This window comes from Tenrec ecaudatus, chromosome 6 (assembly GCF_050624435.1).
Source record: "Tenrec ecaudatus isolate mTenEca1 chromosome 6, mTenEca1.hap1, whole genome shotgun sequence".
NCBI classification, from domain to species: Eukaryota; Metazoa; Chordata; class Mammalia; order Afrosoricida; family Tenrecidae; genus Tenrec; species Tenrec ecaudatus.
In genome coordinates this window covers 64,787,886-64,804,373 of record NC_134535.1, presented here as the reverse complement: position 1 = coordinate 64,804,373, position 16,488 = coordinate 64,787,886, and the positions used below count along the sequence as shown (strand labels likewise).

Here is a 16,488-nt window from a genome sequence, read left to right as displayed (position 1 = left end):
CTCATCCCTTCCTGTCACAAAGAACTCTAATTTCCTTGACTGGCCTTGACCCCTGCAGTCGGACTTGGTGACCTCCCATGTGTAGCACAACATGGTACCATTATCCCATAGTATTGATATTCTCCACCACCTCGCCCACTGGACCAGGTTGTGAAGTTCTTTGAAGAGCTCGGATTCATTTGAGGTCCTACTGCCTTATTGTAGTGCCTACTCCAGAATAGTTTCTCCATAAGTGTTCTCTGGGTGAAGCGCATATGAGCTTAATGAATTTGGTTGCTAAGCATTAGGCATCTATAAACAGGAAGTGATGTATTAAGTGCTACATGCTATGTGAACTCCCCTTTAAGGTCATTTATAGGAGTTTGGTTGGACTTTTGCCCTCAGCTTTTATCTCCACCCACTCCCCTGTCTCTACACACATTCACGCACAAAGGCTTTCAGGAAAGAGTCAATGAAGGAAACAGAAAGACAATTGGGTAATAATGAGACATTAACATCAATAACCCTACATAGGTGAGGGGCTGGCCCCAATCCCAACTACATGGACAGCCCCTCCTGCCCCCAGAAGAATTCACTTCAGAGGACAGCCCTGAAGCTACAGCTCAGGGTGAGGGACATGTCTGATCAGAGCACACAGGAGCAAATGAAGGGGGAGGAAGAGAGAGTGGAGCACATCCTCGCCCACCAAGCCCAAAGGACAATATTCCTGCTCAGAGGAACCAATGCACAGAGAGGACCATAGGGCTGGCCCCACCATGAGACACAACGTCTCTCATTAACCCATAGTGCTACAGGAGACAACACTGGAGACACAGTGCGGGAATTGTGCCCAATCTGATCCCATCACACTGAGGCAAAACACTAAAGATGTGCAACAGAACACTAAGGGGAGTAGAGCAATGAAGTCCCCGGGGAATACCAAAAATAGACTTTGGGGCCAGGGCTTGGCACCCCATCAGACTTGACTGGAAAACACACCTAAATGTCCACAAAAAGATCTTGAACTATTTATAGGCTTTTCTCTTTTTTGTTGTTGTTGATTCTTTTTTGTGTTGTTGTTTTATTTTCTTTTGTTGCTTTGGGTTTTTTTTCTCTGTCTTGTTTTTGTGCATATTATTATCTCTTCATGTCTATCTAGATAAGATAGGTGGGACAAACAATCCAGAGGAGAAAACAATGGGGGCATGCGAGAAGGAAAGGGGGGCGGAAAGGAAGTGGATGTTAACAACTCCAGGGACGAGGGAACAACAAGTAATCTAAAAATCAATGGCGAGGAGGGTGTGGGAGGCCTGGTAGGACTTGATCAAGGGCAATGTAACGGAGAGGAATTACTGAAACTCAAATGAAGGCTGAGCATAATAGTGGGACAAGAGGAAAGTAAAAGGAAATAGAGGAGAGAACTAGGAGGCAAAGAGCATTTATAGAGGTCTAAATACAGTCATGTCCATATGTAAATATATGTACATAAATATGTAAATATATTTATGACAATAGGGAAATAGATCTACGTATATGTATTAATAGGTTTAGTATTAAGGTCGCAGGTAGACATTGGGCCTAAAGTACTCCCTCAATGCAAGAACACTTTGTTCTAATAACTTGGCATTCCATGATGCTCACCTTTCTGACATAATCACTGAAGACAAAATGGGTGCATAGCAATGTGGTGAAGAAAGCTGTCAGTGTCCGGCTATCAAAAGATATAGTGTCTGGGGTCATAAAGGCTTGAAGATTAACATGCAGCCATCTAGTTGAGAAGCAACAAAGCCCACATGGAAGAAGCATACCAGCCTATGTGATCATGAGGTGTCAATAGGATCAGGTATCAGTCATCTAAGACCCAGAACAAAAAAATCATATCATTGTGAATGAGGTGGAGTGTGGAGTGGAGACCCATATCCCATATGTAGGCAATTGGACATCCCCTTACAGAGGGTCATGGGGAGGAGATGAGCCAGTCAGGGTGCAGTATAGCACTGATGAAACACAACTTTCCTCTAGCTCTTTAATGCCTCCCACCATACACTATCATGATCCCAATTCTGCCTTACAAATCTGGCTAGTCCAGAGCATGTACATGGGTACAGATAGGAGCTGGAAACACATGGAACCCAGGACAGATAAACCCCTGAGAATAGTCATACCTGGAGGGGAAGGGGATGGTGGGGAAGAGGTGGGGAACCGATCACAATGATCTACCTATGGCCCCCTCCCAGGGGGATGGACAACAGAGGGGTGGGTGGAGGGAGAAATTGGTCAGTGTAAGACATGAAAAACAATGATAATCTATAAATTATTGGGGATTCATGAGGAAAGGAGGGTGGAGAAGGGAGGGGGAAAATGAAGAGCTGATATCAAGGGCTCAGGTGGAAAGAAAATATTCTGAAAATGATGGCAATGAATGTACAAATGTGCCTGACACAATGGATGAATGTATGGGTTGTGGTAAGAGTTGTACAAGCCCCCAATAAAATGATTTATTAAAATAAAAAATAACCCTACATAGGGGGACTGAGATGGTGAAGCATATTGGGTGTGTTGTAAAAGCACTTCTCCACCCTAATATACACCTGGATGATGGCCTGGGAATGAGGTCTTCCTACGGTGCAGCTTGATCAGGTCTGGGGAGGAGCCTGAGATTCAGCATTGCTCATGAGGTCCAGTGAAGTGATGCTCCTTTGTGGGTTTCTGAGACCAGCTCATAACGGGCGTAGAAAGCCCTTTTGCTCGAGGAGTGAACTGTGGTTTCCAACTGATGACCTTAGCGATCACAGCCCAGTACATAGCCACTAAGTCACCAGCTCTCCTATGTCACGTAGACATACAAAACCAGACCCTTTATCAGAAACTCTTTCCGATGTGTGTGTGTGTGTGTGTGTGTGTGTGTGTGAGAGAGAGAGAGAGAGAGAGAGAGAGAGGCTTTCAGATGAAGAAAATAATGACCTTAGCGAGATCAGTAAGTCACTATTAAAAACCATCACTACCTAGTGTTAGAGGTGGAACCAAGACTCGCTTGACTCACTGGCCCATGCTCTTTTAAAATGTCAATTCTGATCGAATGGCCTTTGAAAATGGTTTATTAGCCCGCCTTATTCCTTCTGACTTCCCTGGAAAATCGTTTGTAAAAATCCTGTTGGCTTTCTCCTCCAGTATTCTTGAGAATCGATCAGGTTCTGAACATGCTACCTTCTCCAGACACTGCAAATGCTAACTGGGACCAAGGAGCATGCTCGCAGCCACTGAGTGGTAGAGGTTGCAGATCTGACCATTGTGATACACAGGGTCTTCTAGGAGTAGGTCTTCGTAGCTTGTGTAGTCCAGAAATTCCCTGAAACCTGCCTCATAGTAACACACAGGGCTCTACTGACAGATGGGTAGGGGCAGTGTCTGAGGCGCACTGGCTGGAAAACAGCCTGGTGTCCTACATGGAAGGCAAGGGTTCCACCAGGGCCTTCAAGAACACTCTTAAACTGAGCACGCTCTCTTAGTGGTAGAGCTGAGAGACCTGAGGCTCAGCAACAGGGGGTGACATACGTGTCTGGGGAACAGTGCCAGGTACAGAGTCGGTCTTGATCCCTGTTTATTTGATAAAAATTCCTGCCGGTCTCTGCACTGGCTGCTGAGGCTCCTCTGAAGTGCGAGGGCATTTTTCCATAAGCCTGCCCTTTCACAATGAATGCAAGGGTAAACTTGAGCCTGCAGGTCCCAACAACCCCAGATGCCAAATTAGTGACATTTTGCCACAGCGACACATGCTGCCCCTTTAACGGAAATGTACTCATGATGTGGTAGCTTCCTTGTAAGAACAAGTGGGGGTTTCTGTCGTGGGATTTTCTCGGAATCTGTGCATTTCTGAATTTATGTGTTTGTGAAATATGGTCAGAGTGTGGGATTTGGCAATACAATAAATTATATAGAAAAACTTAAATTCAAAAGGAGTGGTTCCAATTTGGATTGTGAATGAATGGACTTTGGAGAATCTGATGGAAAGCTGAGGATCCTCCCACCAGCCCTCTCCAAAAAAAATGTTCATATACATGTACATCAGCATATGCATATCATTTAGGGAAACCATGAATCCCGACTTAAGATTCTTTTCTTATTTTCCCCCTGTCTTTCTATATGATATTTAGGAGAGAAAAATGCAGTGTAAGAAACAGTGGAAGAGATTTTTATCTGAACTTGAAGTTTTACTACTGTGAGTATATTTTGTCTGGAATGGCCCACTCCTTTTGCCTGGTCTTCATCCTTGCTCATCGTTGATTCTACAGCCCCGTGCTTGCTTGGCATGGCTGGCATTTAATAAATGTGGGTCAGATGGCAGAACACTGGGTACATTTTTGACATCTGCTTTAGCATGCTCCTTAAAACACATTTGAAAATAGACCATTTACATAATTCACTAGAACCTATTTTAAATGGGAACATTGAAACTGTCCAAGGAAGTGGGTTAAATCATGTGTGACTAACATGGTTGAATGTAAAATAATCCTTGTAACATTGCAATTGTATATATTTCACCACTTCTCCGCTTCCCGCGAGACCTCCCAGTGTAGAAACGGTTTCATTATAGCCCTTTTCAGGAAGAGCGTTTCAGACAAAGGAATCAAGTGCGTTTGATGTGCATATTATTTTCTGGGAATTCAATCATGAGTCTGAGAGTCCTTGGAGACAAATTAAAATGACTTCATTTTCATATACATTTATATCTACAGCTGTGCAGTCTGCCTCATTAAAGGCCCTTAACCCTATCGAGTTCCCTCGTCAGCCCTTACAAAGAGAAAAATGTCCCTTTTCAGATGTTTTTTAAACCAGTATGTGGAGTGGGAGGGGAGAGGGAGAGCTGTGCCAACCCTCCTTTTGGTAGAACCAGAACAACTTGACTTTGATCATTGCACAGAAATTACCCAAGAGGATGGCTCTACAAGGAGAAATGTCCTTTCCCACAGCTGAGGAGGCTGCCAGTCTGAATTCAGTGTGGCAGCTCTAGGGAAGCCTTCCTCTTGGGTCAACTTGGAGGAAGGCCCTTGTTTCTTGAGCGTCTGCCCTCTGGTTCTTGGCAACACCCATGAGTCTTGGTCTTGATCTTATCCTCTCTTTCTTGCTAATATCAGTGTTCCTCTCTTTCATATCGCCCAAAAGATTGACTAGAGAGGCAACCTATACTAACCCAGCCTCTTTAACATAACAGAGACACACCATTCCCAGATAGGATGATAACCACAGGTATAGATGGAAAGAAGTTCTGAATTATCTCACATATTTGGATTGGGGTGGATGGATGGATACATTTCAATCCATAACATTCTACCCTTTGGCCTCCCAAAATTCATGTCCATGCCACACACAAAGCATACACAAGCCATCAACACCACCTCAAAGGACTTAAATCAACTTCAAGTTCAAAAATAAACATCTTCTGCATGATGTAAATCAGACATGGGTTGTAAGTTTAGGTGTATTTCACCCTGGAGCAAAACTCCTCCTCGTCTATGAACCTGTGAAACGTGGACCACAAGGTTTCCGTTTGCAAAGGACGGTGGCGGAACAGGCCCAAGGTAGGCATTCCCCTCACAAATGGGAGCGACTGGAGGAAAAGAAGAGAGAACAGGACCCACAAGTCCCAAAACCAGAAGAACACATTTGATTAGCTATCAAGGTTTCAACTCTGCCCTCCAGATTCCGGGTGGGACATGACTTCCAGCTTCTGGATGGAGGTCACTCAACTGTGGGCTTCAGCTCTCCATTTCAGGCCCTCGGGGATGGCCACTCTGCTCCCTTGGCTTTGGGAAACCCCATTCTCCTAGTCCCTCTGAATGGGAACCCAAACCCTGTGGTCCCAGCAGACCCCATTCTGCCCCTTGATCATGGCGGCCTCACCCTCTCAGTGTGGGTGGCAGCCCCAGCCCCCTGGCACACCTAATGGCAGCCACACACTCTGAAATCAGGTCGACGGAGCTCCAACTCTTTGACACCAAAGAGTCTGTGACCTGGACCTTTGAGACCCAGCCGATCATGACCCCACCCTGGAAACTGAGAAGGCCATGTTTCCTGTGCCTTCTAGAAGCTCCGCTGCTCCAGGGAGGGTCCTGCTCTTGAAGGGCTGCAGAGGCAGCTCTTTTGACCTGTTTCCTGCCTGTGGAATCCCAAGGCAGACAGCATTCTTTCCCTTCATTCTTTCTCTGCCCACGTCAGTCGATGATGGCTTTTTCTGCGATGGGAGTTGGTTAGATCCATCAGTCACAGGCTTAATCTCTTCAACCAAAGATTACGCTGCCGTGCCCTTAGTGAACATTTGAGAATGTATGTGCCAAGTCTTTAGGTTCTGTTTTCATTGTGCACAGCTCTTGTTTAAGTCCACCTCCTTCCTCTCGGGTTTCACTGCGAGCGGCAGGTAGAAACCAAGTGGCCACTTTAAGATTTTGCTTAGAGATCTCATCAGTCAGATGATGTTCAAGTGCATTACTTATAGTTCTCCCTTCTACCAAACCTTTGGGCATAATTTAGAGGAGTTCTGTGCCACCACATCAAAAGTATTTCTTTTCTTCCACTATCCAATGACATGGTCATTTTTTAAAGCCTCACTAGAAGCACATTTAAATGCACATTTCCAGCAGCATTCGGTTGCTGGGGCCATGTGCAGTCTCTAAGATGAGAGAGCGTTTCCCTCTGTTGCTCTTCTCTCTTTCTCTGAGCTCTCCCCAGCGTTGCCTTTGTCATCCATAATTCTCCCTCCGGTTTCTTCAAGGCATTTGAGATTTTTTTCTATTAGGTACCATAAAATTCTTCCAGCCTCGACTCATCACCTAATTCCAAACCTGCTTCCACACTCGAGGAGTGTATTAGAGCATCGCCCCCTTCTTCAGTACAAAACTCTGCCCTCCTGATTTCTTGCTGTCATAGCAGAAAGACCCCAAGTGGATGGCTTGAACAAACAAGTGCTTATTTTTCTTATAGTTTAGGAAGCGCCAAGTGTGAACTCAGGGTGCCAGCTCTGGAGGAAGGGCTTCTCTCTGTGTTGGCTCCGGAGGAAGGTCCCTGTCTGCTTACCATCTGGTTCCTGGTTCCTTGGAGAGCTCTGTGTGTCGGCATCTATCTACTCCATCTCTCTGGCTAGCTTGCATTTCTTCTCTCTTATGTCACAAACAACATTGACTCCAGATACACACCCTGCTAGTCTGGCCTCATTAACATAACAAAGACAAACCATTCCCAAATGGGGTTACAACCACTGTCCTAGAAGTTGGGATTTACAACACACGTTTTCCAGGATATAATTCAGTCCAGTACAATGCCATTTAGTCCACGAAAAACTAACACCAGAATTGTAATCGAGTATTTTTACATCTCCGCTTTGTTAATTGTTTACAAATACATAATGGAGTCAGACTTTTCCAAAGTACAAAAGGGTAAACTGAGATTATTTTCTGCCCCTGTGAGCATCCAACTCCCCAGCTGATTGTGTCAATGTAATCCGTTTCCTGAATATCATCCCAGAGATACTTTATTCACAAGGAAACATGTACTTTGGTTTCTTATTTTCACAGAAGAGGTAGCATACATATACATACACACCTGGTTCACTTTGCTTATTTTACTACTCTGGACTAAATTTACTCAACTCTACTTTTGTGGTTGGATTGAAAAGGATCATCTTTATATGTTACACTTACAGGTAATAAAAGCAATTTTAAAGTGATTTGATAAGTCTAAAATTATTCATGTAACTATGATATGCTATGCAGTAAAATTCAATTAATAAAAGAATATAAAAATATAGCTAAAAAAAGAAAATTTCTTGACTCTTCAAACAGTAATGCTACAAATGAGAGCACCTTGTTCTTGTAGATATTATTGTTATGTATGTGGTATTTTGTACACATTTGTATGTATGCAGGACAAATTACCATAAATAAAGTTACAGTTATGTTATGTGCATGACATATTATCAATCAACACAAGTTATACCAACTTACACTTATATCAGTAATATATGAGAGTGCTTAGCTCTCCACATTCTTGCCAACCTAGTGTATATTCTGACCTTTTAACTTTGGCCATTCTGCTATATAAAAATAATTTCCTCATGCAACTTAAATTATTTTTTTCTATTATCAGTGAGCTTAATAATCTTTTTATGCATTTAAGAGATGTATTTTCTATAAATTATCTGAAAATATCCTTTGCCCCTCAGCTGTTTTTAAGGTGTTGCTTTTTAGCATATTGGAATTTTATATATTAGAGACAGTTATCTCTATTTTTTATATTATGAGGTACAAATAACTTTTTATGAGATAGTTATTTTATCTTTGCTAATTTTAGTTTCTGCCACATAGAAATGGTTTTGATATAATCAAATTTATCTATTCCTCCTTTTCTGGGTTTTATATCCTAGTTTTAAAGGTCTTCTCCACTAGAAGGTTATAAAATAATTCACCCATGCTTTCTTTTCCTCTAGTACCTTTATGGTTTCATTTTTTAGATTTTAATAGCTGATCTATTTTATAGTTTAAAAGACCTTCCCCCCAAGGAAGTTATAAAATCAGTCACCTATTTTTTCTAGTTCTTTTATGGTTTCATTTTACTTACATTGAAATAACTCATCCACCTGGATTTATTCTGATGAGTTATTTTCTTTCCTTCTTTTGATAAGTTATTTTTTATAGGAACAAAAATAGTCTGATTAAGTAAAAAGATTTCTGTTGTTTTTCTTAAATGGAATTGTACTCACTTTATAAATTAATTTAGGGATACCTGACAACTTTGGGTGTTGAATATTCCTGGAGTATTATCATTAGTTATCTTGCTAGCAAGACTAAAGGGTCCATGAAGCAACCATGAAATATAAAATGTGAAATTCACAGATACTGTGAACTTAGCTCCATTCAACAGTTAGTCCTTGAACACCTACTATGTCTTGGGCGTGCTTAGGCATATTAAAATAAAGTTGGGGTTTTTCTTAGGGTTGGAAATATGTCTTTAATTGGTTTCTTCAGTGCTTTCCTATAAACACGCTCACACACAACCTTCTTAAAAAAGGTCAAAAACATCCTTGAGACTAAGTGTGTATGAGATCCCAGTGCCTCTGAGGACTCAGACTGCATCTAGAAAGTGAAAAGCAATTGGGCTGGAGAGGAATTGAATTGTTGTATATCTAGTTGTCCGAACAGCTGATCTATCTCACTGCCTGCCTGGTCCCTACCATAAGATGATTCAAAGAGGAGATCTTTGGAAAGCAGTAGGTCGAAGACCTCATGTAGACAAAGCCAGAGGTGGGTGAACTGAGCTCTTGCTCACAGAGCAGAAAGGACTGATTATTTATTTTTAAATATTATTACTGATCAAAACCATATATACTACCGATCAAGCAGAAACATGACTTCAAGAGTTAACAAGGCGTGGAATGTGGACATGGCATCAAGACAGGCTGTGGGCCTTGAGCCATAGACTCACCCTAGCCATCTCTTTGCTACCAACTTGGAAACCAACAGGATTTTTGATGCTATAGACCCGAAGGTCAGCAAGAGCTGATGCTTTTCAAAATCAGTTCCACAAATGTCCTGAGTGCCCACTGGGGGCTGAGTGGGACAGACAAACCCGGGTTTGAATTTCTGCTCTTGTCTCTATTGGCTGTGTGAATTTGGAAGAGCTATTCAATTTTCTGAGATTGTTTGCTTAGCTGTCAAGAATCCTACTTCCCAAGATCCTCCTGGAAGTTAAATGAAAGGTCAGTCTTCCCCAAAAGTCATTAGCTCCTTCCCCTGCCCGTGAGAAAGGAGGGATAAAAGCATCAGAAGCCAGCTTCTAAGGAGCTGACAATACTAAGGCATAGGCCTTAAGCTAATCTCTTAATATTACACAAAAGCCACTCACACTTCAGGCCCAGCTTAGATGTTACTTCTTCCAGACGGCAAGTCCAAGGGACAATTCCCCTCTCCTTCCAAGGGTTTTCAATCCAGAGTCTGGGATAATAAAACAGTTTACTGTAAATGATCATTAGGAAGGAGCCAGAGGAGGTGTGCCATGGTGACACAGGTGTCTGTGATTTGAAATGAGTGGTACTTGGTTTTACAATTTCCATTCAAACTCAGACTCACTGCCCTCGGGTTAATTCTGACCCACAGCGATCCTAAAAGCAAGGTAGAACTGCCCCCGTGGGATTCCTAGACTATAACTTTTTATAGGACTAGGAAATCTCAGCTTTCTCCCACAGAGCAACTAGTGGTTTCGAACTGCTGACCTTGATGCTAGCAGTCCAACACATAACCCATTATGCCAAAGCACTACGTGATATAGTAATGCTCGGTTAATGTTCGCTGAATGAAAACAGTCTCTGTTTCCTTCATTTTGAGTGAATTTACGTACCCATGTAACCTAAAGCAGTGAATAATTTCAGTTGTGTTATCTTTAATATATTAATCTATTTCATAAACAAGCCTAATTGTGTTTAGTCATAATAAAATACATTGCTATCAAGGAGTGTTGTCTATTTTTTATTTTGACATCAACATCACAAATTTAAACATTTTTCATTTTCTTAAAATTTCTGCCTTACATTTGTGTATTTTCTTTCTATTTCAACAACCGCAACCAATTGAAAAGACTGTTTAGTAAGTTTAGAACACAGTAGACCACTTTGGAAAGTGTAGCTGCGTTTAATGGATCCAATGAAATCACTTCTCCCTTGGCCAAATTTATATCCTGCTTTTGACTCCTGCATTCCTTTCTGCCCATCCCCCTGCCAGAGTTTTGTTACTTCCTGTTTCCATAAATAACCTAATGGACTTAATCTTTTGTTTCAAGGTTTCATCATCCAAACATATTGGAGTTGGCTGCATATTTTACAGAGACCGAGAAGTCCTGTCTAGTTTACCCATATATGGAAAATGGATCACTTTTTGACAGATTGCAGTGTGTGGTAAGTCATACCTGTTATTCTACCTGGTTCTCTGACCCTGCTGTAGACCCAGGAAGCTGCTGGGGGCCCAAGGCATGTTGCTAGGCAGGGACGGCCAAGGGTCTGCACGCCCTTGTAGAGCACAAGATGTAGATCACTTCTCTATTATTTTTTTACTCTTAAAAATGGCATAGACAAGTGAGTTATTGTCACAGATTTGCTCATCCTCACTCACTATTGATTCAGCTGTCTCGTGATTTTGTAAGGAGCCCTGGTGGCTCAGTGAGCTAAATGTTAGCTGCTACCTTCAAACTCAGAGACCCAAAACAAAACAATTTTGATGTGAACGAGGGGGATCAGAATGGAGACACAAAGCCCACCTGTAGACAACTGATCATCCCTTCCTAGAAGGGTCACAGAAAGGGACGAGCCAGCCAGGGTGCAGTATAGCACGCACGAAACACACAACTCTCCGCTAGTTCCTTAATGCTACCTCCCCCTCACTCTCGTTACCCCAGTTCTAGCCCACAAATCTGGCTAGACCCCAGGATGTACACTGGTGCACCTAAGAGCTCTCGACACTCAAAATCCAGGACAGATAAAGCCCTCAGGAGCAATAACAAGAGTAGCAATAGCATGAGAGTTGGGGGAATGTGGGGGGAGAAAGGGGAGACCGACAAAATGATCAACATAGCACCCCCGCCCCCACGCCAGGGGACGAACAACAGAAACATGGGTGAAGGGAGACAGCAGATGGTGTAGAATATGAAAATTAAAATAATTTATAAATTATCAAAGGTTCACGAGGGTGGGAGTGTGGGAGAGGGAGGGGGGAAAAGAGGAGCTGATACCAAAGGCTCAAGTAGAAAGAAAATGTTTTGGAAATGATGATGGCAACATATGTACAAATGTGCCTGATAAACAACTGATGTAAGGATTGCTATAAGAGCTGTAAGAGCCCCCAATAAAATATTTTCTTAAAATTAAAACAAAAAATATTTAAAGTCTTGGAAACCCTAAAGAGCAGTTCCACACTGTCCTGTAGGGATGCAGTGAGTGGCAATGATAGTAGTAATCACTATGAGTTTCCATCATGACTCTAATTTCTCAGATTCTTTATATTTATATAACTGTTCTCAATATAGATGTGATCCCCACCCCACGCCTGGGATAGTGTCCAACTCATAGAATCCCACGCAGGGCTTATTGGCTGCATATCGTTGTAGGAGCACATAGGCTCATCTTTTCTCCCGGAGCGTGGCTGGTGAACTTGAACTGCTGACCTTTGTGGTTAGCCGTCCAACACTGAGCCAACAGCCCCGTCAGGGCTCATTATAAAGACGAGAGCGATCAGGGGGTTGAAGAGTTCCACATTTCCTTACTTAAAAAAATATATTTTATTGTATATTTTTGGTGAAAGTTTACCCAGCAAGCCGGGTTCCCATTTGGCAATTTCCACACCAATTCATCAGTGACATCAGCTCCATCTTCACAACGTGTCAGCCTTCTCTATAACGATGTTCAGTTCGTTCCATTTCCAGTACTCTAGCTTCCCTCCCCCTATCTTCTCATCTTTGCTTTGGATTCAGTGTTGACCTGTGGGCCTCATACAGATGGCTTTTTGGTACACCATGCATCCAATAGGTAATCGCCTTTATTTTGTGTGTCACTCAGTTACTTCATGAGAAGTAATCTCAGGGGATAGCCTTGGTTCAAGATTTAAAGGTATCAAGGTGACAGTGTCAGGGGCCTCTGTTCTCAGGTGATCCAGTTAGTCTGGGCTTTTCAAATACTTTTAATTTTGTTTTACTGTTTCCTCCTGCTCCAACTAGGATCATATCTGTGACTGGTCAGCTCAGTCAGCGGTGGGAGCCGGACAGCATTTGTTCTTCTGGTCTCCAAATAGTTGAGGTTGTAGCGCATGTAGATTATCAGCGTTGAGAGGATGTTTTTGAAGGCTAAATTTAAATGTCAATTCTGAATAGATTGTTGATGATAGGATGCGAATAAAAACCGGTTATCTTCTATGAGCCCCACTCTTGGGCCACAAGTAATTTAAAAATCATATTTAATAAACATTTCAACGTGGTTACCTCCCTATCCATGTTTTAATAAAACAGATATAAAGTTATTTGGTATTTCTCTTGTCTCTCAACTGACCTAGAGCCATTCCTGGAATGAGCGGAGAACCTACCTTGAATTAAAAGTGGGTTGTGGCACGTTGAAGTGTTGATTCACTGAGCGAGCCTCCATGACTAACTGGTTGAGTCTGGCACACACTTCTGTCTAGTGATGGCACAGAGGCAAGTTTCAACTGAGAAAAGGCCACCAATCCAACCACTGCTCTCTCTTTAGGGTCAGACGACCCCCCTCTCCTGGCACGTTCGAACTGGGATATTAATCGGAACATGCAGAGCCATTCAGTACTTGCACAACGCCGAGCCATGCTCCGTCATCTGTGGCAGTATCTCAAGGTAACATGCCCCACACCTCTCCACCCCCCAAAGCCTCCGGCATCCACGCAGGGAAGTCCCACCTCACACTCTGCCCGGAGTTTCCCTGGTGCGCGTGTGTGGCTAGCGCTCTCTCGGAATGTCACATCTTATCTACTTGTGGAAGGAAAGCATGCCTGCCCACTTAAACATGTGCATTGTAAGCCGCCAAAGGCAGACCTTAGACTGTCTTTGGGAATTATTAATTAACAATGTCCAATAAACTATTCTGTGGATTTCATTAATTATTCCTGATAGAAAACCGTATTAATCTCACTTAAAAAAACAAACTGAAGTTTAAGTGGCATCTGGGGATTCCTATAACAGCAGTAAGTAGCCGTTAAGACATAGTTGGAGGATGCGAATGGTTAAATGCTCAACTGTTAACTGAGAGGTTGGAGGTTCTAGTCCACCTCCGGAGAAAGGCCTGGCACTCTGCTTCTGAAAAATCAGCCACCGAATACCTTACAGGGCACAGTCCTGCTCAGACACACAAGGAGCCACCGGGAGTCAGAATTAACTGAACCCCAACGTTTTGTTTGACTTTCTATTTTTTTAAAGTTCATGATTAATTGGTAGTTAATACATCATATCATTCCATAGTTCAATCACATGCATCAGAATTGCACAATTGCTACCACAGCCTGTTTCCAAATGTTCCTTTTCTACGTGGACTCCTTGCCATGGTCGCCCTTTTATCCCCCCCCACACTACCCCCCACCCCCACCAAACCCTTATTGCACTTGCTGTCCCTATATGTTCGTATGCCAAAACACAGAAAAACATAACACAACATCATGAGCGTGACCCCAATAACATCCTCATATGAACAAACAAAGACAAAACAATAAAAATACATAAAATGTCAAAAAACAAATCAGGTCCAGCATGAATCAGAGGGTGGGGATCAACCGACAAGGTGTGAACTGTTTAAGTCAGGTTTTTGCCTTTGATCTTCCATATTCTTCTCTGCAGTGCACTCTGTTTAGTGACCACTTTCCTCCCACCCCTCAGTCGTGGAGAGGGGGAGTTCACCGGAAGCCTATGTGGTTCCCACACGTGCATCTTGGGCTCCCACTGTCCTCCATAGCTTTCTGCAAACCACATCCTCACAGTTTAGGCTCCGATACTAATCCCTCCCTCAACTCCGGATGATATGATTTACAATCCTTTGGTGACCTGTTGTTGTTTAAACGGCTATTCCAATCTTTAGCCTCTGAGACTCCAGTGTCTTGTGGGCTCCACTGGAACTGCTGCCTGGTGGCTTTATACATTCATCTGTGACATTCAAGCTAGGCGCCAGTGTTCATTTTTGAGAGCTAGAATATTAGAAGCAAAGTGTCTTCTCCACTAGACATGAAGCATGATTCCGACAGAGAAGAGGGAGGTGCCCTGCAGCAAACCCCACCTGGTGAATTGGTCCCTGGGTCACCCCCTTGTGTCTCTGAGCCAAAGTAGCAAAGGTACATTTGCCAAACAGCCGGGAAGAGTGAATACAGGCTGCTGTCTCTCCTGAACCTTCTAGTGTCTTGAAGAAGGGCTTTGGGGTGCTTTTGGCTTGAGCAGAAGAGGAACTGATTGTTGTTTGTTTTCCTGGTGGCATTAATTCCACATAAAGCTTTCCACTCAATCCTGAGGGTAGAGGAGATACCCCCAAATGCCTGCTTCTGCCGCAGGTTTGGAATTCGCCCGCGGCAGTGCTTTCTCAGTATCGGCATCAGACTTGCTGCGTCCTCACGGGACCTGGGGCATGGCAGAACCGGGAAGATCCCACCCAGCAGAGGCATGTCCCACAGTTGAGATGAAGACCCCACCCTGCCCCCATGCGAACTCAGCCCCTTCCACTCAGCTTTCCACCCTAGGCATAGGGTTTCCAGTGGCTAACCCCTCTGAAGTTGTTGTGTGCATGGTTGTTCTCCTTCGGACCAACTTGATGGCACCCAATACCACCAGCAGCAACCACATAGGCCCTGAACTTGCACTGTAGGCGTTTGTTATGGCTAGACTGTCCCCTCTTATGGGTTAGAATCCCAACCTCTAAACCTCTGAATCAGACCGCTTAGGGTGCTATGGACTAGGCATTGGGCTACTACCTGCATGGTTGACAGATCAAACCCACCTGCAACTCCAATGGAGAAAGGTGAGGTTGTCTGCTCCCTTAAACAGCGACAGTCCTGGAACCTCTAAGGAGCGGTTCTGTGCAGTCGCTGTGAGTCAGAATTGACTCGGCGGCAGTGGCTGTCATCCACTGAAGAATATGCTCTTTGTGGTCAGGCTCCCCCGTGGAGGGTGGGTCTTGGGCCTGCTGAGCTGTATAGTGTAGCCCAGACAAGGGCAGAAGGAACAGAAAGTGGGGAAATTACAAGGGTGCTTCCCAGTTTGTGGGAAAATTCCAAGGACTTTTCTTTCCATATTTCTACCAATTTTTTTGAAGTCTCCTCATCAAAACACATGGGAGATGTCACCAGGAATTGAGGAAGGAAGAAGCTGAGATGAGGCGTGGAGAAGAGAAAGAGACTTCCCCTGTCGCTGGGGTCCCAACTTCGCACCTCCAGACCCCTAACCTGTGAGAAAACAAGTTTCTGGTTGGCGGGTTTTTTGAAAAAGCCACCACTCTTGATATTTCTGTTTTAGCAGCACTAGGAAACTAAGGCAATCTCCTTCCTCTGGTTTAAGCTTTCAAAGAAAAGCACCGTTGTGTTGCCAGGTGCCGTCCAGTCTGCTCTGACCCAGAGTGACCCTGTCTATACACAACAGAACGAAACACCGTCGGGTCCTGTGCCTCCAGCCTTCACACTGTTCCCAGACTTGAGGTAGTTTAATGTCTAAAAGCAGTAGCTTATTTAAAATACCAAGCAGCACTGCATTGATTTTAGTAGCTCTCCTTTTGTGTGATTGAATTCACCAAATCCTTTCCTAAAAGTAGAGTTTGGGAGAGGGGAAGGAGTGTTGGGATTCCGGTACAGGGAGGGTGAGGGAGCTGGGACAGGCCACCACATGGCGCCCCTAGGCAGAGAGGCCTGGGACGCAAGCTCTGCTGATTGCTGGTTGCAGGGAGAGGACGAGGCATGATGAGACTGGAAGCACCCTATCCAGAAT

At 43.7% G+C, this 16,488-nt stretch overlaps 1 protein-coding gene across 4 annotated transcripts in view; it reads left to right on the top strand.

The window, feature by feature from the left end:
• Window positions 1–16,488, top strand: part of IRAK3 (interleukin 1 receptor associated kinase 3) — a 61,241-nt gene that overhangs the window by 26,679 nt on the left and 18,074 nt on the right. For all 4 annotated transcript variants that reach the window (XR_012784897.1, XM_075551326.1, XM_075551327.1 and 1 more), the window contains 3 exons: window positions 4,134–4,198; window positions 10,804–10,918; window positions 13,253–13,371. Coding sequence is in view for 3 of the 4 variants with exons in the window: in XM_075551326.1 (XP_075407441.1) it covers window positions 4,134–4,198; window positions 10,804–10,918; window positions 13,253–13,371 (299 nt within the window). In the remaining variant the exon portion in view is untranslated. The remainder of the gene's footprint in view (window positions 1–4,133; window positions 4,199–10,803; window positions 10,919–13,252; window positions 13,372–16,488) is intronic.